The sequence below is a fragment of the Hyaena hyaena genome, unplaced genomic scaffold, assembly GCF_003009895.1.
Source record: "Hyaena hyaena isolate Hyena2069 unplaced genomic scaffold, ASM300989v1 scaffold_275, whole genome shotgun sequence".
Classification (NCBI taxonomy): Eukaryota; Metazoa; Chordata; class Mammalia; order Carnivora; family Hyaenidae; genus Hyaena; species Hyaena hyaena.
Window position 1 is genome coordinate 1,158,735 of NW_024080908.1, and position 27,250 is coordinate 1,185,984.

General features: G+C 48.1%; 1 protein-coding gene across 2 annotated transcripts; it reads left to right on the forward strand.

Annotated features, from left to right (window-relative positions):
* The first annotated feature begins 2,826 nt into the window (after positions 1 to 2,826).
* On the forward strand, positions 2,827 to 26,012 carry HSD17B7 (hydroxysteroid 17-beta dehydrogenase 7). Of its 2 annotated transcripts, XM_039245991.1 has the most exons (9): positions 2,827 to 2,919; positions 4,753 to 4,956; positions 8,097 to 8,189; positions 9,372 to 9,486; positions 13,450 to 13,644; positions 17,498 to 17,602; positions 18,331 to 18,387; positions 21,922 to 22,020; positions 24,643 to 26,012. In XM_039245991.1, exons 1-9 carry the CDS (start codon positions 2,885 to 2,887, stop codon positions 24,742 to 24,744), a joined length of 1,005 nt encoding a protein of 334 aa, XP_039101922.1. In that variant the 5' UTR covers positions 2,827 to 2,884; the 3' UTR covers positions 24,745 to 26,012. The 2 variants fall into 2 exon arrangements, with proteins under 2 accessions (XP_039101922.1, XP_039101923.1); XM_039245992.1 differs by lacking the exon at positions 8,097 to 8,189.
* Positions 26,013 to 27,250: the final 1,238 nt, after the last annotated feature.

Here is a 27,250-nt window from a genome sequence, read left to right on the forward strand (position 1 = left end):
ATAAAAGACACCCACAGGAAAAGCCACATGGCCCCATGGCATCTGTTTCTTTTGACCCTGTTTGCAAACCAGAGGCAAGTGAGTTCTGGAGAGGTTTCTAAGGACCCAGAATAGAGCTCTGTCAAGGGTGCTAAAGATAACTTCACTGATCTTTGTCTACCCAACGACTGTTTCAGGTACCGTAAAAGAAACCACAGATCGGTTTCAGGGTTTAGGGTAGAGCAAAATTTATTTTATAAGGCAGTGAATCGTCAGTTTATTATTCTGATCAAGGGACCAAGGTTTGCCAGGGATAAACAGGATTATTATGTACCAGGCTCTTCTGGTTCCCAGGAAAACAGCCCATGAATGATACAAACTCAAGATGACCAGTTTGGGATGATGAAAGTCATACTTACTCACCTAACAGTAAACTATATGTTATAACTGTTCCTGAGTTGTGTCCAACATGTGATAAAATATTTTCTAATATACAGAATTCAGTGACATGCCTTGTCAACAGATTTCTGTTCTCTTACTCTCTCTGGCACTTCTGGTGGTTCAGCCCAACCTGTGAAGGTTAAAGAACCTTGAAAGCCCCAACTTCAAATGAAAGAAGGTTTCCTCCCTTGGACTGGATGGACATCACCCTAGTAGGAGACTGCCTGTCTCGCTCTGATTTTCCTGCCTTCACTTAACTCAGTCAGTCCTATACTGAGTGTCGTCCCGAGATTGTGGCGATGCTGACTCTCCAGAGCCTGCCCCCTGCCCTCCTTGTAGGAATGAGTTTGTCATAGGGCAGACACACAATTCTGTCCCCTCTTATTCCCTTTACATGTCACTTCTCAGCCCTAGGACACTTTAAAAGGAGGCTTTGGGTCTAGACTGTAAAGATTAGGGGTAATGTTAGTCTTAGGGCTCCCAGACAGTATCGCTCAAGTGTGGTCTCTTTAGAATGGTTGAACGTGGGGTGAGGGTAGAGCTGACTTCCACCCAGAGAACAATAAAGACGTTTTGGTGCCCTGGGTGGCTCGGTCAGTTGAGCAACCAACTCTTGATGTTGGCTCAGGTCAGGATCTTAGGGTCATGGGACCAAGCACCGAGTTGGGCTCTGCACTGAGCATGGAGCCTGCTTGGGATTCTGTCTCTCACTTTCTCTCTCTCTGCCCCTCTCCCGTGCTCTCTCTCTCTCTCTCTCTAAAATAAAAATAAAAAAGAAGCTTTGTTAATTTAGGAATCTAATATTTAAATAATAGGATTTCTTTTAATTCAGTTTAATTGGTATAAGATACGGGATTTCTAAACTAGCTGATACTATTACTGAACTGATACAGTTCTGAACTCAGCTGCTCGCCACTGGAAATCAACACCTGAGAAACAAATGATGGTAGGAAGCCAAGGTTGCTTTAATCAAGGAAGCCAGCGACCTGGGAAGATGGCAGACTAACTTCTCAAAGACCATCTCCCCACCCAGGCGTAGGTGGAGCGTTTTAAAGGAGAAGGCATGGGACAAGGGAGGGGTACGTGTGCAGGAGAGGCAGGTGCCCAGTCAGTTAGTTGTACGTCAACGTGACCCTGAACAGACTTGCTGGCCTCCATGGTACCTGTTTTCGAACGTAGTCAGGTCTTCTGGGAAAATTTGGTTCTTCACTTCTTAAGGCCAGAAGTACATAAACCTGAAGCAAGTTAACTCTTAAAACCTGTTGGGAGTGCTGTTACAATATCAAATTAACCAAGACCTCTATGATTTCAAGACAGTATAGATTGTATCAGTCTCATATTGCTCAGGGGTCATTGCTGTGCATAAATAATTGAAACTTTTAAAGAGGCCACGAAATCGATTAAAGTGTGCTCCCTAGAGAGAGACACATGATGTGTGGAGTTCCTTAGCGTGAAGCCGAACGAGGGATGGTCACCTTGTTACCAATGCACGATAAATACAGAAACCTGGAGTGAGCATTAGAAGCTTTTATAGCACTTGGGCAGAGGACTCTTTTATGCGTTGAATCGAATAATAAAAATATCTGGGCTTGAATTTTTCATCCTTTGCTTTTTATTTCATTTTTCTCATAACTCATTGTTATCGTATTTTCCAGAAGTACCCATTCTGGGACGGCTTGGAAAAACGAAAACGGTTGTTTATCACAGAATTTGAAAAGCTCTGAAGTAGGAGCTTACAGTACACCACTCATAATGTCCTATGAAATTCTTGGGTTCTCGGATTCATGGCATGTTCCAAATTTTGAAAACTGCTAATTCATACATGATTCAATTTAAAAAAAATTTTTTTTAAATGAAATCAATGTTCATTTTTCCAAAAGGGATTTTTTTTTAAAAAAAAAGAGAAAAAAGCAAGTCTCGGACGAGAAGCTTGTCTGTTAAGTGGCAGAGCGCCTGGGTCTACACATCCCAGAAGGAGTGGAAAACGAAGTCGATGATAAGACCCAAACTTGAACTCCTAGACCCAAATCTTTTCTCTAAAACAAGCTCTGGTGCAAATATCCTGAGGCCTTCCTGCAATAGAGGCCAGGCGGAGGCGCCAGGATACAGACGCATCCCGCGCCCGGGCGCTCGGCTGGAGTAAAACCCGCGCCCCGCCCGCCACCGGCAGGTGCGGCGGGAGCCGTGCGGGGCCCGCGGACACCCGGGCTTCGTGGGGACAAGGAGCGTCCGGATTGGCTCGGGTGCGGCTCCGCCCCTCGGCCTACCTCACCCCACCCGGGGCCCGGCGCCTCGAGCGCACCGCCGGCCGCTATTGGAGAAGAGTCGATGACGCAAGGGGAGGCGGGGCCCCACCGGGTCCTGATTGGGCAGCAGCGGCGTGGGCGTGGTCGAGGCGGATTTCGGGCACCCGCGGGGCGGGGGCTGGTGTTGGCTTCCGGCCTGGGCGGCGGGTTCGGAGACCATGCGGAAAGCGGTGTTGGTCACCGGGGCGAGCAGGTGAGGCGTCCTCGGCGGTCGCGGCGGCGGCTCGGGGGGTCTCAGGCAGCTGGAAGTACGGGGCGGGCCACCGCCGGCGGCCGTCCCCGGGAGCGCGCGTCCCCGGCCTTGCGCTGCGGGGCCTCGCGCGAGCACCCGCCTCGCTGTTCCCGGGTCCCCGCCGCGCGCGGGGCTCGGCAGCCAGCGCCGGACTTAAACGTGACGGCGGAAAAGCGGCCGGGGGCGTCGCGGCGGCTCCTGTTGACGCCCGGGGCCGGGGCTCTCGCCACGCCGAACCCCGCCTCCTGGACCTGGTCCGTCCTGTGTTCCGGGATAGGTTTCAACAGCCGTGAGCAGGAGGACGGGGTGGCGTGTGTCCTTCCATCCAGCACAGCGCTGGACGCCTGCACACACTCTCGCAAAGTAGCCTCTTTCTGGAGTCCCGGGAGGAGCGCCCACAACCATCACCGCCCGTGCCTGGGTATTCCGGGGTTGCCGCGTGGACTTGGCCTCCTCTGTTTTCTCATCTGCGCTTACGGATGTGATGGAGGCCGAAACCAAGCCCGCCGTCCTCCGGCCGGTTGCGGCGGGAAGGGAGGAAGGCAGAGGATATGCCAGATGTCATCTAAAACCGGTCCACTTGCGGTTACCTAGCCGCATCCATATTAGCTAAGCCAGCATGACAGGTGTCTGTGAGGCGCCGTGGTCCTCTCCTGGGTGCCCTGACCAGCCGATACCAGGCTTCCTAAGCTGTCCTTTAAACGGGTCAGAGTTTGCTTCTTTTGCATACTTGCGGTGGATGCAATTGGATATTTATCCGAAAGACCTGCTGTAATCAAGTAGGGGGTGTAAGTGTAAATATATCTGATGCTCTGTTGGCAGAGCCCAGGCTTCCGCCGCTCCCAGCCAGGCTGGACTGAGTACGGTTCCCACCTACTGTGCAGTTCCAAATGCCTTTTCTAAGTAGTGTATCTGGCCTTGACTGGTCCTCTTTCGTGGTGCCCATCTTCTATTTCCTCTTCCTACCTTCTACTTAATCACGTTGAGTTTTTTCTCCTCTATTGGTTATTCGAACTCGTAGTAGTTGAGAGGGGCGTGCCTCCTGCCGGGACACTGAAAGATCCACCCAGACGTTATCGGGAACTGCTCTTGCTCCTGAGAGTGGCCACCCGACCAACAGGGAGGAGAGCCCTTGCCCTTGAGAAACCTAGACAGCAAAGTAAAACATGCACGCGGGTGGGGCGCCTGGGTGGCTTAGTCGGCTAAGTGTCCGACTTTCGCTTAGGTCATGATCTCGCGGTTCGTGGGTTCGAGCCCCGCGTCGGGCTCTGTGCTGACTGCCAGCTCAAGAGCCTGGAGCCTGTTTCAGTCTGTGACTCCCTTTCTCTCTGACCCTTCCCTGCTCATGCTGTCTCTCTCTCTCTCTCTCTCCTAGAAATAAATAAAAAAAACAAAAAACAAACATGCACGCGGGAAACCACTAATATGATGCTCTTTTCAGCTCTTGCTGGTGATGTCCTGAATCACCTTCATGAGTGTCGTAACAATTGCAGAATGAAAGCTGCTGACAGGTCAATCACTGGGTTCAAAGACCGCTCACGTTTGCAGCACAGCTATTTGCGGGTTGCAGCTTCTGCAGAATGAGAGAAACAAACTGGACGGCGTCCGGAGAGAGTGACTGGCCCTAACTGGGGTGGAGGTTTCCTTTCTTTTAAAAGTTTTTGAGTCTTTTCTCCCCGCCTGGGCCCCTCACTGGACCTCACGTTAACACGGTCGGCTTTGTGAGCCGGAGGAAAGTGCCTCCGCGGCACCATTGGAATTAACGCGTGTTCTGTATCTGACTTGACCCCCCAGCGGCGTTGGCCTTGCCCTCTGCAAGCGGCTGCTGGAGGAAGATCATGAGCTGCACCTGTGCCTGGCGTGCAGGAATAGGAGCAAAGCGGAAGCGGTGCGCACGGCCCTGCTGGCCTCTCACCCCCTTGCTGAGGTCAGCATCGTGCAGGTGGATGTCAGTGACGTGCGGTCAGTGCTCCGGGCCGCCGGGGAGCTCAAGCAAAGGTATGCCTCCTGTTGATGGGTTTTCTCTCACATGACTGCACGACACAGCAGCGAATAGAATACGAAACATAGGGGCACCTGGGTGAATCGGTCGATTAAGTGTCCTACTGCAGCTCAGGTCATGATCTTACAGTTCGTGAGTTCCAGCCCCGCGTCGGGCTCTGTGCTGGCAGCTAGGAGCCTGGAGGCTGCTTCGGATTCTGTGTCTCCCTCTCTCTGCCCCTCCCCTGCTCACACTCTCTCTGTCTCAATGTCAAAAATAAATAGACATAAAAAATACAAAAAAAAAAAAAAAGACTACGAAAGGGTAGGGAGACCTAGAAAGAAACAGGTGCAGTGTAAGAAGTAGTTATGCAGGGTGATCCGTGGGGGTGACCCGTGGTATCTCTGCAGCACACCTTCATTCTCAGTCATAATCACAATGATTTCATGGGGATTAACTTACGAGGACACCCTGATGTGTGGTCGGTTGCGTGGACAGTAAGCTAACTCCTTGCTGAATGCAGTTTTTGTGTCTTCCCTCTGTGTAGCGCCTTCACGAAGTAGGTTGGACGGGTGTTGACATTTAACAAGTAAAGAGCCCGAGACACAAATAAGAGTAATGTGACTAAGGAGGTTGTAGGGCTTCAGATTGGTTGGGTGGGGCCCAGAACCAACGTCTACATTCTGTTTCTTCGGAGATGCCCCCTCCCACAGATCCCCCTCTCCCCACAGATTTGTTCACATCTGGACAGCAATGGGCATATAGCAGGCATTTGAGAAATATTTGGTGTATGAAGGAATAGGGTCCTTGGATATATAACTCCCTAGAAAGTGTGCACAAAATTGTATATAGGTACACAGAGCATTTTTTTTTTTCTGGGCAAGAGGGCATGCTTTTTTTTTTTTTTTTTTTAAATTCTAGGGGGAATTTATGATCTAGAAAGGTCAGGAGCCCTGCACTAGTCCATACAGAGCCCTAGGGATATGCGGAATAAGAGCCTTCGTCCTCAGTTGAGAGGAGCCCATCCTAGTACAGTCGACTTTTGAGATTTTTAAGCTATTACATTGACAGTATTGACTTTTCTCAATTGCCTTCAAAGCTTTGGGATATTTAGTTATCACAAGCTTAGTAACTTAGTATTTAGTTTGAGATGGAGTGATTTAGCAGAAATCTGAGGCTGCTGAACTGTAAGGTAGAAGCAGCACGAGGCAATACGTGACTGCCGTCAGCATTTTTGGGTGCCTTTGATGTATGTATTTCAATCTCAGAATGGCTCTCGCTGAGCTGAGTGGTATCACCCAAACTTAGGAAATGACAGTTATAGTAATAGTCGCAAATTTGGGGATGTGTGCTGCTGTCCAGAGATACCTATTGCAATGTCAGGAATCTCTTGGGGTGCCTGGGCGGCTCAGTCGGTTAAGTGTCCGACTCTTGGTTTCAGCTCAGGTCATGATCTCAGGATTCAGGAGTTCGAGCCCCGCTGTCTCTGTCTCTGCCCCTTCCTTGCTCAGGGTCTGTCTCTCTCTCAAAATAAATAAACTTTAAAAAACAAGTGAAAAAAGACTCTCCTGCACTTAATGGCCCCAAATGGTTGTCCATGATTGTAGACCTGAAGTAAATTTGAGCTGGAGAGAGCTGGGGACAGCTCCTCCCGTTGGCTAACACAGCACCATTCCTGACACCCGGGCTTTGTGGTCATGAGCCTCTCTTCTGTGAGCTACGTGTGGAGGAAAACCAGTGAGAAATCACCGTTATGTTTTAGCCGGAATAGAGCCCTTAGCCTTCCATCTGGGAATCTTCGAGAGCGGTTAAGTATGCCATTTTCCTGAAGCCAGACCTGAATCTGGCTTTCTGGTGCAGTTTCCACCCTTGGCGAAGCATTTCCTTTCAGTTCCTAGCAAGATGCGTTCATTTTCTTAGATGGAAGTGTACAAAATAGATAACGGAACATCCAACAGTAGATGGGCCCATGTGACTGTGATGCTGATGTGGAAGGCCCAGTAGTATCCATGGCAGCCTTTTTTTAATTGTTTTTTTTATAATTTAAAAAAATTGGTTTATTTTTGAGAGAGACACAGAGAGCGAGAGGGGAGGGGCAGAGAGAGAGGGAGACACTGAATCCGAAGAGGCTCCAGGCTCTGAGCTGTCAACACAGAGCCTGATGCGGGGCTAAAACTCACAAACCATAAGATCATGACTTGAGCTGAAGTCGGACGCTCAACCGACTGAGCCACCCAGGTTCCCCTCCAAGCCAGTGTTTTAAACAGTAAATTTAGTAATTAGAGTCATTTGGCTGTTAATTACGTGCAGACTGATGAAGAAATGTTTGTGTGTGATCTGTGTTGGTGAGCATGGATGTATTTTAAGGTCCCAGCTTTAGCAGCTATGGCCCGTGTTGTCTTGGACTGTTCACAGGAGGACACAGAGACCGTGTAATGCACAGAAGTCGAGATATTCTGAATATTCATGGTGTCTGTCACTATCACAAGGGCAGGCTTAAGAGGAATACACTACATTAAGTCTTTCATGGGGTTTAAATATGAGAGCTCTCTCTCCACATGCCTTCCCCCCATTCAACTCCTGTAATCTCTTGTATTCTTGTGAGCTCTCATCATGCCGTGATGCGGAGGAGCTGGCCACAAAGAATGACAGCTTTCCACGTGGTTCTTTTGCATTAGTAGGTGTCTTGGCTTTCAGGTTCCAGCATTAATGGGTCCGATTGGGCGATTACCAATACGATATAAATTTTACCTATCGATGGGAAGATGTGAATCTTAAAAAAAAGGCAAACACCTTCCTAAGACCAGAAGGAGCCGCCTTCTGGTTTAATAGAGGGCGGCCGCGTGCAGATCCTAATTGGTAGAACGGAGCTGGGAGGCGTGTTGATCTGAGATTTAACTTCAAAACCCATCATAGCCCCCCCCCGCCCCCCCCAAGTTCTGTTTGAAGCCACTGTCAGAAGAAGAAGACTCAAATATCTCCTGTGGCTAAAGAGACACCGTTGAGAAAGAAGTGGTGTGATGTGTGATGTGTGATACCCTCCCTTCAACTTGCCGTGGCCACGTTTTTGGCTCAGAAAGTGTTTTGTGCCCTTCACAGGCTTTCATTGTTCCCGTCGCTCTCGGGATAATGAACAGTTTTGGTGTTTTCCCTGCAGGCTTCAGAGATTAGACTATGTCTATCTGAATGCTGGGATCATGCCCAACCCACAGCTGAACCTCAGAGCACTTTTCTCCGGCCTCTTTTCAAGGTAATGTTCAGTTTCTAGATGAACTGAGTGCAAGGAATCCGTTCCCTTTTGTGCCTGGTTTTGCCCTGGGCAGGTGAAGTTGGAGTCCGGGGAGCGGTGGAGAAGAATCAAGAGGAGGGGTGTTGCGGCCACATCATGAGGGAAGAGTATCCATTTTTTGCGGGAAAGGCTGGAAGTCATGGATCTCAGGGTGTTCTGGGTCTCCAGAACATTCCAAATGGCTAAATGTTTCAGAAAGTCCATTTCTAGTCTGCCTGGGTGTGTTTAGCAGCAAAAACATTTCAGAATTAGGCAGAGTTGTCAGCGAAGTCGGCTTTGGAAGCACCTCCCAGCTCTGTGACCTGTAGTAAGAACTACACCTTATTGTGTGACCCAGTGTACTTATAAATAGATACTCATACCCTTCCTACGTGCTACTTACTGCATTGCTGCTTCTGTTTTACTTCTCTTTCATCACACACGCACGCGCATGCGTGCACACACCTCCCCCACACACACTGGTCTTGACCTACTAAATTGATCTCACAGCTAATCACCATGTTAATATGTTCACTGCTTCAAGAATTCCCAGTAAAAAACCAACCTGTGTCGCAGTTCACCATCAGTTGTGCGGGCGGAGACTTTTTCCTCCTCGGTGTGGCTGCTATTTCACCCAGAGAGGGGCACCTGCACCCTGAGGTGCAAAAAGGTGAAGAGAATTTTAGCAGCAGGTTTTTTTGGGTCAGGTCCCTATTGGTAGTAGGAGCTAGAAGTTCGTAAATTCTTCTCTCCATTGGGAGAAAGGAAGCATTTTTGTATCTTATTTATGTACTCCCAGTGACACAGTCTGAGAAATAGGTATTTTTATTCTTTTTTTATAAAATGTTTACGTATTTTGTGAGAGACAGAGAGTGGGGGAGGGGCAGAGAGCGAGGGAGAGAGAGCATGCCAAGCAGGGCCCCAGGCTGTCAGCACAGAGCCCGACGCCGCAGGGCTCGAACTCGTGGACCGTGAGATCATGACCGGAGCCAAGTTGGCTGCTCAACTGATGGAGCCACACAGGTGCCCCAGGTACTTTTATTCCCGAAGCCACAGGATCAAGGAAAATGTAGTTTTCGGGCAGGGGAAAGGGCGCAGGGAGTGCTTTTCAGGATCTTCCATTAAAGCTTGTAAAAGTCACACAACTGTTTTCTCCTATTCCAGAAACGTGATTCATATGTTCTCCACAGCTGAAGGGCTGCTGACCCAGGAAGATAAAGTCACTGCCGACGGGCTCCAGGAGGTGTTTGAAACCAACGTCTTCGGCCACTTCATCCTGGTAAGGAGACTTCCGGCTCAGCCGGCTCACACGAGTGTTGTAATCCTGAAGCCTCTCAGTTCCGCTCATGAATTCCTGGCTCCCGTTAAATCCTTGAGGATTGAAATCGGCTGATCACTGAACTCTGTGATGACAGTGCTTCCCTAAAGCAGTGTAGTGATATATTCATTTTTTCTTCTGCCATCGGCTCTAGAGAATGGAGAGAAAGTGAAAGCAGTACCCAGAGTGTGTGTGCGCGCGCGCGCATGTGTGCGCGCAAGAGCATGTGTGCTTGCGTGAATGTGTGTATGCGCGCACACGTGCAGGTGTGCATAGAACTATGAGAAAGTGTGCCTGGCCTGTTCTGAATGGTCTTTGGCCCTGCGCTTGGCGTCAGACAGGATGGGGTGGTGGGCGAGCCGTTGCAAAACAGTAATTCATACCCAGGCCTCTAGGATCGTGATCGCTGATCCTACGGCCTCTGCGCGGCGTTACGGTGTCAGGCCCGCATGTGACGGCAAGCAAGAGACGTGCGGCTTGCCAGGCTTGTGCAGGGCTCTTGCCTCGGGTAACCCCACCGGACAGCTTTAACGCCTATGTCAAGTTAGGCCCGGCCACGTTGCAGGTTGCCTGTAATTCCTTGGTGTTGGAATTGGAGGGACTCCTTCTGATGATGGCTTGGCCGGCACGGAACGTGCATTTGACACCTTTTTACTCGCCACCGCTTTTCTCCACCTTGAGCCTAATTTCCCTTCAAACTGGACCTCATTCAGTATCATCCTGTATTTACAATACACGACGATGTGGCCAGATGTTGGGACGTTATGGACCCATTAAAAGACGTGAGATACATGGTTTGCACTTTGGTGGTACAAGCTTCTAACATTTTATTACACAGGAGGCACGGCAAGCTGTGATATGTGTGGTGTGATCTCATGTGTATGAGGAAACAGTAGAGGAGTATCCTCACGGAGAGTAGATACAGGCGTCTCATGTTTCTAGAATGATACAGAGGAAGCGGGGAGCTCTGGTTGCTTTGAACTCGGGTACCAGCAAGGAGGGAGAGAGCTTCATGTTTCATTCTGTAACCTTCGGTGCTGTTTATTTAACGCGGTACGGTATTACTCTTTCAATGGCAAAAGTTCATGAAAATGTAAAGTCAGAATGGGATTGAATTTTTGCTCTTTTTTTTATACCTTTCCATAGATCAATTATCTAGTATCTCCTGTACCTTAAAAAAAGTTTTTTTGACATATATTTATTATTGAGAGACAGCACAAGCAGGAGAGGGTCAGAGAGAGAGGGAGACACAGAATCCGAAACAGGCTCCAGGCTCTGAGCTGTCAGCACAGAACACCACGTGGGGCTCAAACTCACGAACCGCGACACCATGACCTGAGCCGATGTCGGACGCTTAACCGACTGAGCCCCTCAGGCGCCCCCTCCGTATCTTTATATAATACTCATTCTTTGCCCTCCTCTTGAATTATTAGATTAATTGATAATGATAGAATATAATTATTCCTATTACTACTCTGTTAATGTTTTGATGAATCTAGTTTTTAAAAATTAGTTTGTTTAGAAGATCAAGTATTTGGGTCATCTGGATTCGGGGAATGGCAGAGGAGAGTGGTGGCCATGGGCACAGGTGTCCTGGTGACGTGGCCCAGCCTGTGGATCCTTACAAGGTGGGCATGGCAGCTGGGGATTGGGGATTGAGCTGTTTAGTAAAATAATCAGAAGGCTTAGAATGCTTCCCCCTCTCTTTAAATTAGGTTTAAGAATCTTACCACTTTCTCTACAGCACAAACTTTGATTCAAGTTTCCAGATGTAAATGCATTTTATAAATGGATCCATCCCAAGTTTGATTATATGCAACATGACTAAACTTTTTGATCTGTTATAAAGAATAGAGGTAATTTCTGTGAAGTTCCAAGCACAGTGTGATATTACAGCCGAGGAACCAGTGACCTTGATTTAATCTCCTGTTTTTGAGTTTTCCTGATGGCCTTTGATTTATTTGTTCATCACAAATACGGTTGGAGTGCATCTGGAAGCTTCCCTAGGTTTTTCTTCAGTAAATTTTTTTTTTGTTTTAGAATAGTTTGATTCTTGCAAATACAGTACAGAGAGTTTCTGGACCCCCTCCCCCCCACACACACACACATTTTCTCTCTTACTAACATCTTTCCTTGATGTAGTACATTTGTCGGGATCTGAGAACTCATATTGATACATTATTATTAGTGGGAGTCCAAACTTTGTTCAGATTTCTTCAGTTCTCTAACATGCCATCTTGGACACCACAGTCCATTCAGTAGCTATGTCCTTAGGCTCCCCTTGGTTGTGACAGTTTTTCAGACTACCCTTGACTTTAATGACCCTGACAGTTTTGAGGATCACTGCTGAGGTATTTTGCAGGCTGCCCTCATCTGGAATTTGTCTGAAGTTTTTCTCCAGGTTAGACTTGAGGAATGTGTTTGTGGGAGGAGGACCACAGAGGTGAAGTACCATTGTCATCACGTAATATCAAGGGTGTGAACTGTCACCATGACTTATCAGCATTGATGCTCTCTTCGATCGCCTGGCTCAAAGTAGCGTTGGTCAGGTTTCACATTGTCGAGTTCCTCTCTATTTTCTCTCCTTTTCCATATTGTACTCTTTGGAAGAGAGTTGCTGTGTGTAGCTCACACTTAAGAGGTTGTGGTTGACCCCCTGAAGGGTCAATTAGCCACCTAAGTTATTTGGAAGTTTTCTGCAAGAGAGATTTGTCTGTTTTCCATTTAATTCTTTATTCAATCATTTCTTTGTTGATTTGATCTCAAAAAAGCTGAAAAATCATTTATTATATATATTTAATATATATCATATATAAAATCATAATATATATTATATATATACTATATTCCTGTGGACTGTGAATATGTATTTCCAACTTTGAGTTGTAAATACTGTTATTTTGTGAACAAAATAGATGTGCTCAAATGATTCAGTTTGGGCCACCAGGAGTTCTCTCTGTTGGATCCTGCATGTCTTTGATGTAGCCTCATTGTCATGGCTTCCCGTTTATGTTTTGAGCATGTCCCTTCTGGCATGACAAGGTGCTGTGGGCTCATCAGGTGGATTTCCTGCCCCTGTCCCAGAATCAGCCTTTTTCTCTAAGGAGGTCTGGTTCCTCTTACTGGACGGTGGTATTAGAAACCAGGATTCAAGTGCGCGTTGCTATTGACGTATCATAGCTTCTAGGCAAGCAGAGCAGGGGAGAATCCGTGTGTAGTAGCCTACACCTCTGTAAGTATTTATAAGTTTTTTTATACATAACCCTCTGTATCTCTATAGCTAAACATCCGCTCATCTAATGTTGCAGACGAAATGACACAAAGGACAAGACACACACAAAAGACAGACAGAGACACAACTCCGGCCGGAGGAACAATTCTATGCAAGCCCCTCTTGCGGTTTATTTTATACCCGGTAACTGGATACAAACTGAAATCTACAAGATGCATTCCTTTACCAATTAAGGGCAAGTAGCCAAACACATTTCAAGGACAGCGGGGAGCAAAGGGAGGAAGCGACCACAACATGTTTACTAAGAGGCCTGCTCACAATTCCAGCCTTCTCCTTATTTCTAAGGAGGGCATGTTCCCTCGTTTGCGAGCGGACCATGAAACTTGGATATTGTGTGCAGGCATGCTTTGCCCAGGCAGGGAGCCCCGCGTGCAGGCACATCCCCGCGTCCCTAACCACGCTTTCTTGTGGTCACTGTCGGGCTCCCACAATCTAATGTCTCGGACTCATTTCCGCACGGATCATTCTAGCCTCCTCTGGCGCGTGTCTCTAGGAGCTGCCCCAGCAACGACATACCTGTTCGGTTCCAGCATCCATGTATAGTTGCTTCCCAGCTGTTGCCCTGTACGCCTCCAGCAGATTTTGATCCATTTTTCTGTTCCTTTTTTGTTCTGTTTTTAAATCTCATTCAGATTCAGGAGCTGGCCCCTCTCCTCTGTCACAGTGACCGTCCTTCTCAGCTTATCTGGACCTCGTCTCGTAATGCAAGGAAATCGAACTTCTCCCTTGAGGACATCCAGCACCGCAGGGGCCTGGAGCCCTACAGCTCTTCCAAATACGCCCTTGACCTGCTCAGTGTGGCTCTGAACAGGAACTTCAACTCGCAGGTGAGGCCTGTCTCCGCGATGCGGAAATGGCAGGGTGGTCGTTTCTGAGCTACAGTTGATTTCCCAGTGATGTTGGCTTTCTGTTAACGATAGTCGTTGAGAAGACGCGGTAGTGTTTCTTGAGCGGGATTGCCGTGAAGACCAGAGAAGACACAAAGAAGACTGATGTGGTGGTGTGTGCCAAAGCTTTAGGGCAGAGATAAGCAGCTCCTGACCTCAGGTGCGTGGGCATTCATTCGCCGCCCCGCAGCTCTTCGGCACCTAGGACTTGCGCAGCCGAACGGCACCACGAACAATGCCGGTACTTACTGCGCAGGGCCTGTTGTGTTTCAGGTGCTGTATCCTCTACCTGTGTACGTCATTCAGTGCCCTTTCTGCCCCGGGGAGGTGGGTCTGGAATCCCCATTTTCGTATGAGAACACAACAGTTTGGAGCAGTCGCAGTGGTCACATGACTAGCTAATGGTAGAGCTCAGAGCTGAGCCTGGGGCTGTGTCACCGTGGGCTGGGATTTTCCCACTGAACCATGCTGTGTCCCTGTATCAGATGTTACAGGACAGCCGGGAGTGACCAAGCCTTCTGCGTGGTGGCCTTTGGTGAGACTCCAGAGCTCTGTCTTTATGCGGACTCTGGGTTTACGGGTGTATCTTTGGAGAAGTCATGCTGGCTCCTCGTGGCTGTCGTGTTCTGGAACTTAACTGCTCTGAATGTCTCTCTTGCTCAGGTCTAAAATCCTCAATGAAAATCTCCAGGCTTTCCCGTGGCCGTTTCCTTTGTTGGCCTTGACCCTGCTGTTTGAGTGTGGGACTGTGGAGAAATTTAATTCCACTGATATTTACGAAAGCCGTACGATGTTTAGGGCTCGGGGCCAGGCTTAGGGTTTTGGAGAAAGCAGAGATAAAAAGGTAACCAGGAAGCTGTGTGCCCTTGAGGGACCTTCTCTGATGATACATCAGACACGGTTGAAGACTTTTTTTCAACATTCATTTATTTCGGAGAGAGAAAGAGGGAGACAGGATCTGAAGCAGGCCCCACACTGTCAGCACGGAGCCTGATGCGGGGCTCGAACCCACAAACCGACAGATGGTAACCTGAGCCGAAGTCGGCCACTTCACCGACTGAGCCACCCAGGCGCCCCTATAAATGCACAATTTTGTGGCAGCGCATGACATGTCATTTGAGGTAGAGTGTCCTAAAATGGCGTTAGAAGCACAGACAGATCTGGGCCTGTCAGATCTATGAAGACACCAGCACAATTACGAGGAAGAATGTGAAGAATGTTTATTTCTCGACATCATGAGACTGAGGCGTATGTACTTGGCCTTCTGTGATTGTCTAGACCGGGTTTATTCTGGAATAGATGGCTTATCACATGGAGCTCTCTCTTCTGTGCTCCGGGTCCTGGAACCATGCCTCTCAGCGAAGAGTCGAAGCTGAGAACATTCTCCTAGAACAGGATTGGAATCCTTGGGCAAACTATTGAATCTCCCCGCACCTCAGTTTCCTCCTCTGAAAAATAGGGATGAAAGCAGTGCCTGCTTCACAGATTTATTAGGAGGGTTGACGAGGGGGCTCGTGCAAGGCTGTCGCAGCAGCGGTCTCAGAATGTGTGTGTGCGCACGAGGGCGTGCCTGCCCGCACGCACATGCCTGGCTTGGGGGCGTGTGCAGATGTGTCTGAATGTGATGGTATATGCGGCGTGTTCACCTGCGTAGGCATCCTGTGTGTGTGGAACGCATGTGGTCCACGGATGTGCACCTCTGCCGGCACGCGTTTGTATCATCCATCGTCGTCACTGGTATTGTTATTATTATTGTTTGAGTTCAATGTGTCGGTCCAGTCGTTAGGCTCCTTCTGAGGTTTCCTTAGATGTTTTAAAAGTTGTCACAACTGCTTATTCTCTGGCAGCTCCCTTCTGGGGACAAGGTTAGAGTGGATTAGCTGCTCTTTTCATAAAACACTCTGGGATTTTACATATGTTTTAAAAGCTTTGGGATTTCACCTTTTACAAGGAAGGGAGATTTAGCTAATGCTGCTGCCATTAAGATCTGTATGATTGGTTTTCAGCCCATGGCTTTTCCTCCTTGGCTTTGATAAAGAAAGAACTGCATCCTTATTTTATTTTTTAAGTTTACTTATTTATTTTTGAGAAGGAAAGAGCATGAGCAGGGGACGGGCAGAGAGAGAGAGAGAGAACCCCAAGCAGACTCTGTACTGTCAGCGTTGAGCCTGATGTGGGGCTCAAACTCACTAACCACAAGATTGTGACCTGAGCCGAAAGCAGGAGTCGGCCACTTACCCGACCTAGCCACGCAGGCGCCCCGAGACCATGCCATCCTTTTGGAGGCTCGTCGCCTGGAAATGCCGGCCGGTCCGTGCGGGCTTCCTGGTGGAGTTCAATCATTCATTAGCCACCGCTCACACACGTCTCACAGAGCCACTCAGGTCATCCCGGCTCGTTCCCTGTGGCGTGTGGGGGGACCGTGTTCTCGGACGAGGCTAACTCCTCTGTTGCAACCCTGGGTTTCAGTTCACGGACTTCTTCACTGAGGGCTGAATGGTCCCTAACTTCCTCGCTCGCTCCCAGAATAAGAAATCCTCCTTAGCTCTCTTGGGGGAGAAATAGGTTACTTTCTTGGGAAGAGCTTTGGGTCTCTGACAAGTCCAGGCCCTTAACTTTTTCCAGGCGACCTTTGGTGAACCACAGGACCTCCGGGGGCCGGATTGTGTGTGGCAGGTGCCACCAGGCCCCTGCAGCTCTGAATAAAGAAAGAGAAACCTCTAGCTTCTGTTACTCAGGGCACTTTCTGTCCACTGACCAGTTGGTGGTACGCTGGCACTTCCTGTTTTCTTTTAAAAAACAAAAGGTGCCTGGGTGGCTCAGTCGGTTAAGCGTCCGACTTCGGCTCAGGTCATGATCTCGCGGTTCATGAGTTCGAGTCCTGCATCAGGCTCTTTGCCAACAGCTCAGAGCCCGGAGCCTGCTTCTGATTCTGTGTCTCCCTCTCTCTCTCTCTGCCCTCCTTCGCTCATGCTCTCTCTCTCTCTCTCTTTCAAAAATAAACATTAAAAAAATAAATAAATAAATACAATTAAAGTAATAAAAACAGGAGTTAAAATGGTCAGTAGCTACATAAGGTAAAATGTAGTAAAAGTTGAACGAAACAAACTAGTGAAAGTAATCCCAGTGCTCCAAGGCTCAGTCAGGCCCACACAGGGCCCTTCCTGGTAACTGGGTCCTCTTTCTAGGGCAGATCTTTCTCAAATGACAGGTACTGGGTGGAGGAGCTGACGGAGAGCCGGGCAGTGGGAGCGACATCTTTGTGGAGCCCCACCCACCCTCCATTCCCCTCTCGTGATGCGCTCCTACCTCAAGCGACAGGTGTGCTTCGTATGTGCCTGTGGGGGACAGACAGAAGCCTTTAGGTTACGTACTAGATCAGAAACATCTTGAAGGCAGACACTGTCTTGTATCCATCATCTTTATCTTCAGGATTTATTGCGATCGATAAGCTGGTCTTCGATTCTGCCAACACGTGGCCCTCCTAGAACCAGATCCTGCTTTTCTCTTCCAGCCTCCAGCGTGGTTCTTGTGCTGTGGCTTTCTTGAGAACAGAGACCCTGTCTTAGCCAACTTTTGCATCCTGAGTGCCTCTCTGTAGTGAGTTGTCTGCACAGGATTCTTACGCTGAAATGGCTCGTCCAGCTGGGAGGGTGGCTCGGAGCGCAAACCTTTCGTGCCCTGGCCTGGCCTCCTGGCTCACCTGCGCGTCTCCTGTGTTCATGAGTGTAGACGGGCTGAGTTGGTACGCACGGATTTTGAATCTTATGACCGGCCCTCTCTGTGTTCCCAGGGTCTGTACTCCAGTGTGGTGTGCCCGGGTACAATGGTGACCAACATGACGTGCAGAATCCTTCCTCCCTTCATGTGGACCCTGCTGATGCCAATCATAGGGCTGGTGAGTGCCGTTCACTCCCCTTCCTGCTTTTCTTTCTCTTGGACTTGGGACCAAAGAGGTGCCTTTAAGGGCTGGGAAATGATTTAAGCAATTGAACCAGAAGGTGGCAGACTTACACTTCCTCTGAGGTTTTTAAAGCTCCTTGGTTAAGTAACCTCTACATTTCCCGCTGCGCTCCCCACCCGAGTGGCCCCTTCCCTTTAAGGGAATGAGTCTTTGATCATGCACCGTGGCTGCCACTAGGTCAAGGATGGCAGGATTTGGGGAAACCTGTTGGTAAAGTGGGTTTCTCGGAGCTGTGTCGTGTGCATTGAACGTTCACTCAAGAAGGGAATGGCTGTGCCTCGTGTGTCCTCGGAGCCACGTTTTTGCCCTTTCGTTTTTGTTTTGCATTTTGAGCCTCTGGTAGGACCTGAGCCCCCCGGTGCACGTTAGAAAATGCTGACTCACGGGAAAGGTTTCTCTCTCGCAGGGCTCTGGGGAAAAGCATCCCTCTGTTGTAGCCGGCCTGGGAAAAGACGAGAAGGAAGTATGCCTCCGTGGTAAATAAAAGCGGTTGGCTCGGAGTGATGGAGATTATATGATATTTCTCTTTTAGACTTTTGATACTTACAAAAATATTCCATGATATGAAATGCAGGTTATCTTGTTTCAACACGTGAATGAATAATGCTTTGGTGACTGTCTTCTGAACCACCACAGAATGACTATTCTTTTCTTTTCCCCAGCTTCGCTTTTTTGCAAACGCTTTCACCATGACGCCGTACAACGGAACGGAAGCCCTGGTAGGTGCCTAGCGTTGCAGTCGCTCAGCAGGCATAAGTGTACTTATTTACTTATTTTAAATGTTTACTTATCTTTAGGAGAGAAGGAGTGCTAGCGGGGGAGGAGCAGAGAGAGGGGGACAGAGGGCCCGAAGCAGATTCTGTGCTGACAGCAGAGAGCCCGATGTGGGGTGGGGCTCGGGCTCGAACTCACGCACCGTGATGAGATCGTGGCCCGAGCCAAAGTCAGACGCTCAGCCAGCTGAGCCACCCAGGTGCCCCATAGCGGATATAAATTTTAGCTCACTGGTAGTGAAACGATTTCTACAGAAAAGATAAGCTCTGTGAGTAATCAGCACTGCTTTGGACTAAGGGGACCCTAAGGCTGAGTGCAGGGTACGAGGAGTGACGTTTAAGTTTGTATCCGCCATAGCACTGGATTCCGTGGTTGTAGGGACTGTGTTGCCTGCACTCTTGGCCTTCAAGATGACCTTCTCTGTGGAACTGCTGGCCCGGCCACCATCCCCTCTGTGTGCCCTGCAGGGGTCCGCTGCTCTGCTGTGGATCTTCCACAGACGTGGAACGCCTACCAAGGCACACAGAGAGGATGGTGGCGGGGCCGGCAGTTCCACGGAGAAGGTCATCTTGAAGGCCAAGAGTGCAGGCGACACAGCCCAACTCCATTTCCTTCTATGAAGATGCTTGTTCCTCTGTTTAAGTATTAGGGAATCAAGTTGTTACTATATGAGAAAGCCAGTGCATCTCCTTAAATCACACGTGGCAGCAGGATTCCATGGGCAGATTTTACTCACTACTACAGATTTTACTCATTACTCACTACGCAAGTGATGCCTCTGAAGATTTGTCGCCCCGGGGACTCAAGGGCACCCTCTGCTAATGGGTCAGAATTGTCACACAAGACCAAGCTTATCTGTCCTCGGTCACCGCAGTGCGTGTACTTAGTAGCTTCTTAATCTTGGCTGAATTGAAGTCACCTAAGGAAAACACGAATGGAATTGGTCGCCACTCTCCCGTTGGTAAACATTGCAGAACTAAATGTATTTATTATAGGGACACAGATTGACTATAGAAGCAAGTGCTTTTAGGCCAGTTCTAATTAGTCCTTAATATATCTACCAAGGCATTAATAATGTGATTACTCATTCCCATCTCAGATACTGAAAACCGGGTGTGGAGGTCAAGTATATACTGAGTGTCGGTGGTGTGAGGCACTTAGAAGGCAAAATCTCCAGTTACTAAGGCACTTAGAGTCATATTTAGAAAAAAAACGAGCATAGAAAATAGGCCAGAAAAGAAGGCATTCTGTCAGCAGGCGGTAAGTCCTCAGAATAATCAGAAAGTAGAAAATACGCAAGTAGATGAGCTGCTCTGTCATCAGGTGGCAGGTCCCCGGAGTAATCGAAGAGGGTCAGTGGGAGCTGGGCTGGTTGAGGCAGACTTTGCTCACTTACCAAGAGGGGCTTGATCTGGGCTCTGAGGATAAGTGGGCTCTGGATAGGACAGCATGACCCATGTCGCAGTTGAAAAAAAAATCTGTCGTGACCCTGCTGTTTTTTCCTAAAATGTGGATGGATGAGTCAGTATCCCCCTGACTGCCTTCTAGTGATGGGTGTAGATGCTGGTGGATATGCAGGGATGAGGATTTGGGCACAGCGCACGTGCAGTAAGGGTCTCAGACGAGATTCAGCTCCTTACGTGGATCTGAGCCAGCGTGGCCAGAAGCACAGTGGTTGAGGGTGTGGGCTCTGGAATTCTACTGATTCTAGTGATTCTCCTCCGATCCCGAGTCTCCAGTTTCTGGCTGCGAACCCCGGGGCACATGTTCTCATTTGTCTAAGCCTTTCATCGTTATCTGTGAAACAAGAATGACAGGCATAAACAAGAGGAGGCTTCCTGTGAAGGATTTTGTGTGTCTCAGTATTACTGATTTTAAAGGAAACTATCTTAATGAAAACAGTGTAGTTCTGGCATGGGCATTGACGGGTCACTGGAGTAGAAGAGAAAGTTCCGGACAGGCCCACAGCCGACAGACATCTAAGTGTATGATCATGATGCCCTTCCAAATTAGTGGCAGAGAGGGGTTATTCCAGAATTTGTGCCAAAAAATAGATTAGGATCTTCATACCTCGAACCTAAATAAAAGTCTAGATAAATTCAAAGATTTACACATGAAAGTTAAAATATATAATGACCGGAAGGAAATATGGGAACATTTTTAAATAGTCTAAGAGTGTGGGGGCTTCCTTACTCCCAGGAACTGACGGAACATTTTGATTTACTGAATCAATCCAATTTTGTGTGACCCAAATCCTCACCATAAATATACCCCAAAGACTAACCACACAAGGTGCAAGAAACGGGTAGTAGCGGGTTAATTTTCTTACCAGTTAAGGAGCTTCAACAAATCCAGAGAAACAACAGCCTATTGTAACAGTGGGCAAAGGGTATGAACAGAGGGTTTTAAAACTGTTTTAATCACACGGAAAGGTGCTCAACTTTACTCATACTAGGAGTCATGCACGTTCAGACTGCAATGAGATGGTTCCGCAGCTCTGATTAGCAGAGATGAGAAAATTTGGTACTGCACTGACCTCGTAGGGTCGTCAAGAGTGAGCGTCCTCCCAGCCAGCCAGGGGGAGAGCAGACTGACGTAGCCTAGGTCGAGGACTCTCTGGCAGGATCGTCCCAAACAACACATGCGCATCCCCTTGACCCGGAAGTTCCGTCATTGACATTTATCTTACAGACGTGCTCAGACTTAGATCATTCATCACAGCCTGGTTCATACCAGCAAAGACTGGAGACCGCGTTTATGTCCATCCTTTGGGAACTGGTTGTGTACATTACATCTGTGATTGAGTGTGGAAAGTTCCATCCATGAAATAGAACACTGCTTCTTTCCAGAAGAATGAGACAGCTCTCTATTTACTGATTTGAAAATCTCTCAAGGGCCTATTGTTCAAGTGAAAAAGGCAAAGTATGGAATAGTATATACATTTGGCTTCCGTTTAAGTAAGAGAAAAGGATTGCTTAATACAAATGGCGAATACATCTTCTTTGGAGGAATATAGAAGATACTAGCTTGCTTCCAGAGCTAGGTGGCTGGACAAGTGTGAAGGTAGGGAGACTTACTTTGTGCCAGGTACATCCCCTGCATGGTGTGCATGTTTATGCCTAGTAAGAACATGAAATAACACATCAGTGACCTGTACTTACCGTGGCCTGAGCTGAGAATCAACTCTGAAAAAAGCTAGTCTCCATGCTGTTAACTTTAATTTGGGATTAAGGAGAGAGATGGCTGAAACACAAGGGATTTTTTGCTTTAAATGAATTTCAAAGGGTACTATTAAGATTGCCCTACTTCCTTCCGTCAGATTACAGCAGTGGTCCCTGAAGACGTTACAGTTAGCTGATGATATTCAAGAGACATTTTAGAGTTTGTTAGGAGCTTGGCAGAGGGCTGATTACACGTCCCCACCCGCCTCGCTCATCTCGGGCAGAAGAAGAGACTCATTGACACCCTCTTCATTCCAGGTATGGCTTTTCCACCAAAAGCCCGAGTCTCTCAACCCCCTGACCAAATACCTGAGCGCCACCACTGGCTTTGGGAGCAATTACGTCACAAACCAGAAGGTAAGTGCGTTTAGGCTGTGGCTCCGCCGCAGAACTGCCCCCCCCCACGCGTCCCCTCCCACCCCCGCTCCCCAGCTTCCCTTCCCTGTTTTCTCTGCACTGGTCACTGGCATCACACTGGCCTGTTTTCATTTCCATCCGCTCCCTCCTGCCACCGGGCCTTTGCGTGTCCCTTCTGTCTACCTGAATGCCTCTTAAACCCCTCTTCTTTCAACTGATTGGTTTCTGCTTATGCTTGAGACCCCGGCTTGTACCTCAGCCCCCTGTGACCCAGTAGGCCAGGCCCGATGCCTCCGTCGTGGGCTCTCCTGACATCTCATGCCTCTTCTGTGTAGGAATCATTCAGCATCGGGCTTCTCTGTCGAATATACGGTCTGTGAGCAGCAGGATTTTACCCCCTTTCTTAGCATGTTGCCTCGCACACCACAGGTGCTCAATACATGTGTCGCAAGTGGGGTGAAATATAAAGCGTCTGAGTGAAGTTAACTCCCCTTTGAGTGTTTAGCTTGAGATAATTACTAGCTTCAATAAATTGCTATTATCAAGAGGCAGGGGATGAACAGTGGGAAAAAACCTGATAACACTATGTATTTTTAGACTCCGTGTCGTCTCCCAGAAAGAAGTCACACATGGAGTTTCATATAAGAAAATGGGAAAATTTATTCCGGACTTCTAAAACAATTTTTGTTGTATTTTTGTCCCTCTAAGCAAGGCTTCTTTCAGACTCCCATCTTCCACTGCCTCGTTTGTGTGGGAGGCATTGGCATGAAATAAAATCAGATTGAGACAAAGCAGTTACCTCAGCGATGTCGCATGATTGGCAGCGGCCTGGCCTGTGTGAGGAGCGCGAGGCCTCGGGGCTGGGCTCCTGCTTCCCACGGTGTCTGTTTACTAAAAATGAATCTGTGAACCGCCAGTGCTTCCCAAAATTTGTTCTGTGGGATTCTAGTTCCTTGAGAAGATTCGCAAAAAGCAGTTTGTCAGCCACATTTGAAAAATCCTTCCTATTTTATGCCCCCTTTTCTGAGGCTTCCATGATGCACACTTGCCCAGGGCAGGCTTGGAGGAGAAGTTGCTGCAGTTCGTGTGTGTGTGTGTGTGTGTGTGTGTGTGTATGTCCATCCTGCTGTTTCTGTTTCTTGACTCTATGACTTGTTTTTCCCTTCAAATCTTATGTAACACTTCATGGTATCCTGAAGGACGCATCCTTAGGAATTCTATTGTAAATTAATAAACTTCCCTGTTTTAAAAATTTTTTTTCTTTAACATGTATTCAGTTTTAAGAGATAGAGAGTGAGTGGGGGAGGATCAGAGAGAGAGGGAGACACAGAATCCAAAGCAGGCTCCGGGCTCTTGGCTCAGCACCCCACATGGGGCTCAAACCCACAAACCATGAGGTCATGACCTGAGCTGAAGTCGGATGCTTAACCAACTGAGCCGTCTAGATGCTCCAATAAGCGTCCTTTAAAAAAGGCCTGTAGAGGGATGATTTGTTTATCAACAGGAAGAACGTGTTTAATTCTGTAAACCAAAATATTTTATTGGCATATCACTGAAATACATTGAAGAAAGTGTTTTAAACATTGATTAGTTCCGAGGAGTAAGCTTTCTCCTCTGTTCAAAGGTGGGGTTGGATGAGATCGCAAATGCCTCTCCCTGTTCCAATGTGGGAAAATGCGTGACAACATTTACAATGAATGTAAATGTTGTTTCCAAAATGTTAAAAAGTTGTTTTTGATTTTCAGCCTCAGCTTTAGGAACAAAAGAGCCTTTTTTGTTTGTTTGTTTATGAAGTTTAGGCTCTGTGTTGACTTGAAGAGATACTACGTTATCTTATAGGGGCTGAAAGCTTGCTTTTATATCTGTTAAAATGGAAGAATGTGAAATACCAGCGGATTAAGCAAGATGGAAGCTTAGATTTCTTGCCTGTAGAAGCAGGTTTGGAGAGAGAGAGTGTTGGGCCCGGAAGGCACCCCCCAAATTGTCAGGCCCCCAGGGTCCTTCAGTCACTGCTCTGTCATCCTTAGGGTGTGACTCTCACTCTTCTGGCTCAAGAGAGCAGCCCAGAAGCAGGGAGAAAGAAAGGGCGGCTCATGCCATTAAAGGAGACCCCTGGGCAGTACCCCACGCTTCCGCTCAGATCTCATTGGCCAAAGCGTGATCGCATGGCACCCAACATGGTCAGTGGACCCTGGAAATGTGGGCTTTTACCTGGAAGGCAGTGCCCCCAGCTAAAACCAGGGCTCCTTATGAAAGAAGGTGGACATTAGGTAGATGGCAGTTTAATTTCAAAAAACAAAACCTTTTTGATCTTTCTCTTTTGTCCTTACATGGCAGTAGGTTGATGTCTTCTGTTACTGGATACACAGGGGTGAGGGGAGAGAGCAAAACCAGATCTTTCAGTCCCGCTGTGCCAGAGCAGCACCGGTAGGTTTGTTGAGTGTTGGAGTTTGGTCTTGACGTGTCCTCAGGATCTCGGGGTCGGGAAACCCCAGCCCGGTCCCGCCTGCCCAGTTCCTCTGTTTCCGGTTCTCTGACGTATGTTGGGCGCCTTCCCTTTACGCACACACCATTGGTTTCATTTACCCTCTCTGGTCATCCCTATCTTTGCTTGTTTTCTAGATGGACCTAGATGAAGACACTGCCGAAAAATTTTACCAAAACTTACTGGAGCTGGAAAAGCACGTGAGGGCCACCATTCAACAAAGGAATCATCAGAGCTGACGGCCACCGTCCCCGGAACACCGCCTGCCTTCCGGGTTCCCGTTGAGTTGGGGCGTGTGCATTTGTGGGACACCATGAACTAGAAGTGGCTCTTTTCCTTCCTCTCAGGATTCTCTCTGAGACTGTGTGTGTGTGCACGTGTGCGTACGTGTGAGAAGAAGGTGGAGAAGTAAAATGTCCGTTAGGTATTCTCCAGAATGGTGTCACAGCAAAATTGTGCCAGGGCCACCCCACCAAGTGCGTGTTCGTTGGTTCTGCCGACACGCCGTGGGGTGAGGCGTGGGCCCGAGTAGCCATGGCTCAGGCACTCACTGGCCTTTCTGTACGGCCGCTTGAGCAGGAGGAAGTGCTGCGCACTCTTCTGGGCGGTAATCTGAGCTCTCTGCCTTTTCTTATGAACGGTTTCCTTCTGTCTTGTACCTGATTTCTGATTTCTACGTGCTGCTTCTAAAAACCCTAACATTGTTAGAATCCTAACAGTCCTCATCCAGATACCCCTGTAGTTAATCACAGGAACCAAAGTATATGTGTGTTTGGGCCACTTGAATTATTTCTTATATTGAAAGCGTTCTTAATGACGTTGAGGTGGCCTGGGTCAATACTGGGCCTGACCTTTAACACCATTTGCACATTTGCTCAGTACCGACCACCCTGTGTCCACGATTATATTTTAATGTATGCGGACTTGCAGCAAAACAGGATTTACTCACATTGTCTCAGGCAGATTTTCCAACTGAATAGTTGCTGGGGGGCTCTCTGCTGGCAGCAGCAGCGGTCAGAGGTGGTTAAGACTCAGGTTTGCGTGATCCGAAGAGAAATGCTATAAAATGCCTAGATGTTCTTATCCTAAATACAGCCAACACCCTACCTGGATTATAATAAAGCGAGCAAAGTGTTGAATCACTTAATAAAAATGAAACATTTTATAGAAATCCCATTTCTAAACATTTTAAGTATGACTTTTGGATATGGTTTCTGTAAGGTTGTTGCGAGAGAGATTTTTGATGACGTTCAACAGTCTGTACGTGAAGATGAGGGCTGATTGGTTCTGCACCCTCCCCGCCATCTTTGAGGTTGGAGAGTGGAGACAGGCCAGGCTGAACTCTCGCAGCCACTCCCACTGCAAGTTTGCAAGAAGCACTTTATTGTGGGTCTCAGGCTCCACATCAGGAAAGTGGGGTAATTATCTTTCTGCTTCCTCTATTCACGGGTGTGGAGGGAACTTAAATGCAATGATACATGTGAATGAATAAAGAGTATTTTTTTTTGAGAATGATGACATTGCAGGGTTTTTTAAAGTTTTTTTTTAATGTTTATTTATTTTTGAGAGAGAGAGAGAGACAGATTGAAAGTGGGAGAGGGGCAGAGAGAGAAGGAGACACAGAATCCGAAGCAGACTCCAAGCTCTGAGCTGTCAGCCCAGAATCTGATGTGTGGCTGGAACTCACAAACTGCGAGATCACGACCCAAGCCAAAGTCAGACGCTTAACCAACTGAGCCACCCAGGTGCCCCAGTACAGTTTTTTTTTTTTTTAAATGTTTATTTTGAGAGAGAGAGGGAATGCAAGCAGAGGAGAGAAGCAGAGAGAGAATCCCAAGCAGGCTCTGTGTTCAGTGTGGAGCCCAACACGGGGCTCAAAACTCACAAACTGTGAGATCGTGATCTGAGCCAAAATCAAGAGTCGAGCACTCAACTGACTGAGCCACCCAGCACCCCAACCATACAGTTTAAAGTATTTTTTTTAACGTTTATTATTGAGAGACAGAGACAGAGCACGAGCAGCGGAGGGGCAGAGAGAGAGGGAGACACAGAATCTGAAGTAGGCTCCAGGCTCCGAGCTATCACCACAGAGCCCAACGTGGGGCTCAAACCCACAAACCACAAGAACATGATCCGAGCTGAAGTCGGACGCTCAACCAACTGAGACACCCAGGCGACCCAACCATACAGTTGTTATTAGAGATGGACAGGCCAGAACGTTCCGGTTAAAATGGTGTGGTATAAGGTGCAGAGTGACCATGTCCCATCTGATTGAGAATTGGTTCAGTTTTCTGAATGTTGGACCTTCACTCAAGAGGCAGCATCTGGACCAACAACGTGCCAGGGAAAGAGCGTGGATTCTGGGGCTGGGTGGACACTGGATCAAATTCAGGGTCAGTCATTAACTAACTGGATGACTTAGGGTCAGTCACTTCCATTTATACCTTGATTTAATTATAAAAAATATTGCTACCAGGGGCGCCTGGGTGGCTTAGTCGGTTAAGCGTCCGACTTTCGCTTAGGTCATGATCTCACGGTTCGTGGGTTCGAGCCCCGTGTCGGGCTCTGTGCTGACTGCCAGCTCAGAGCCTAGAGCCTGTTTCAGAGTCTGTGACTCCCTCTCTCTCTGACCCTCCCCTGCTCACGCTGTCTCTCTCTCTCCTGAAAATAAATAAAACATTTAAAAAAAAAAAAAATATTGCTACCAGTGCTGGCCTCTAAGGATTGTGAAACTATATCCTAGTA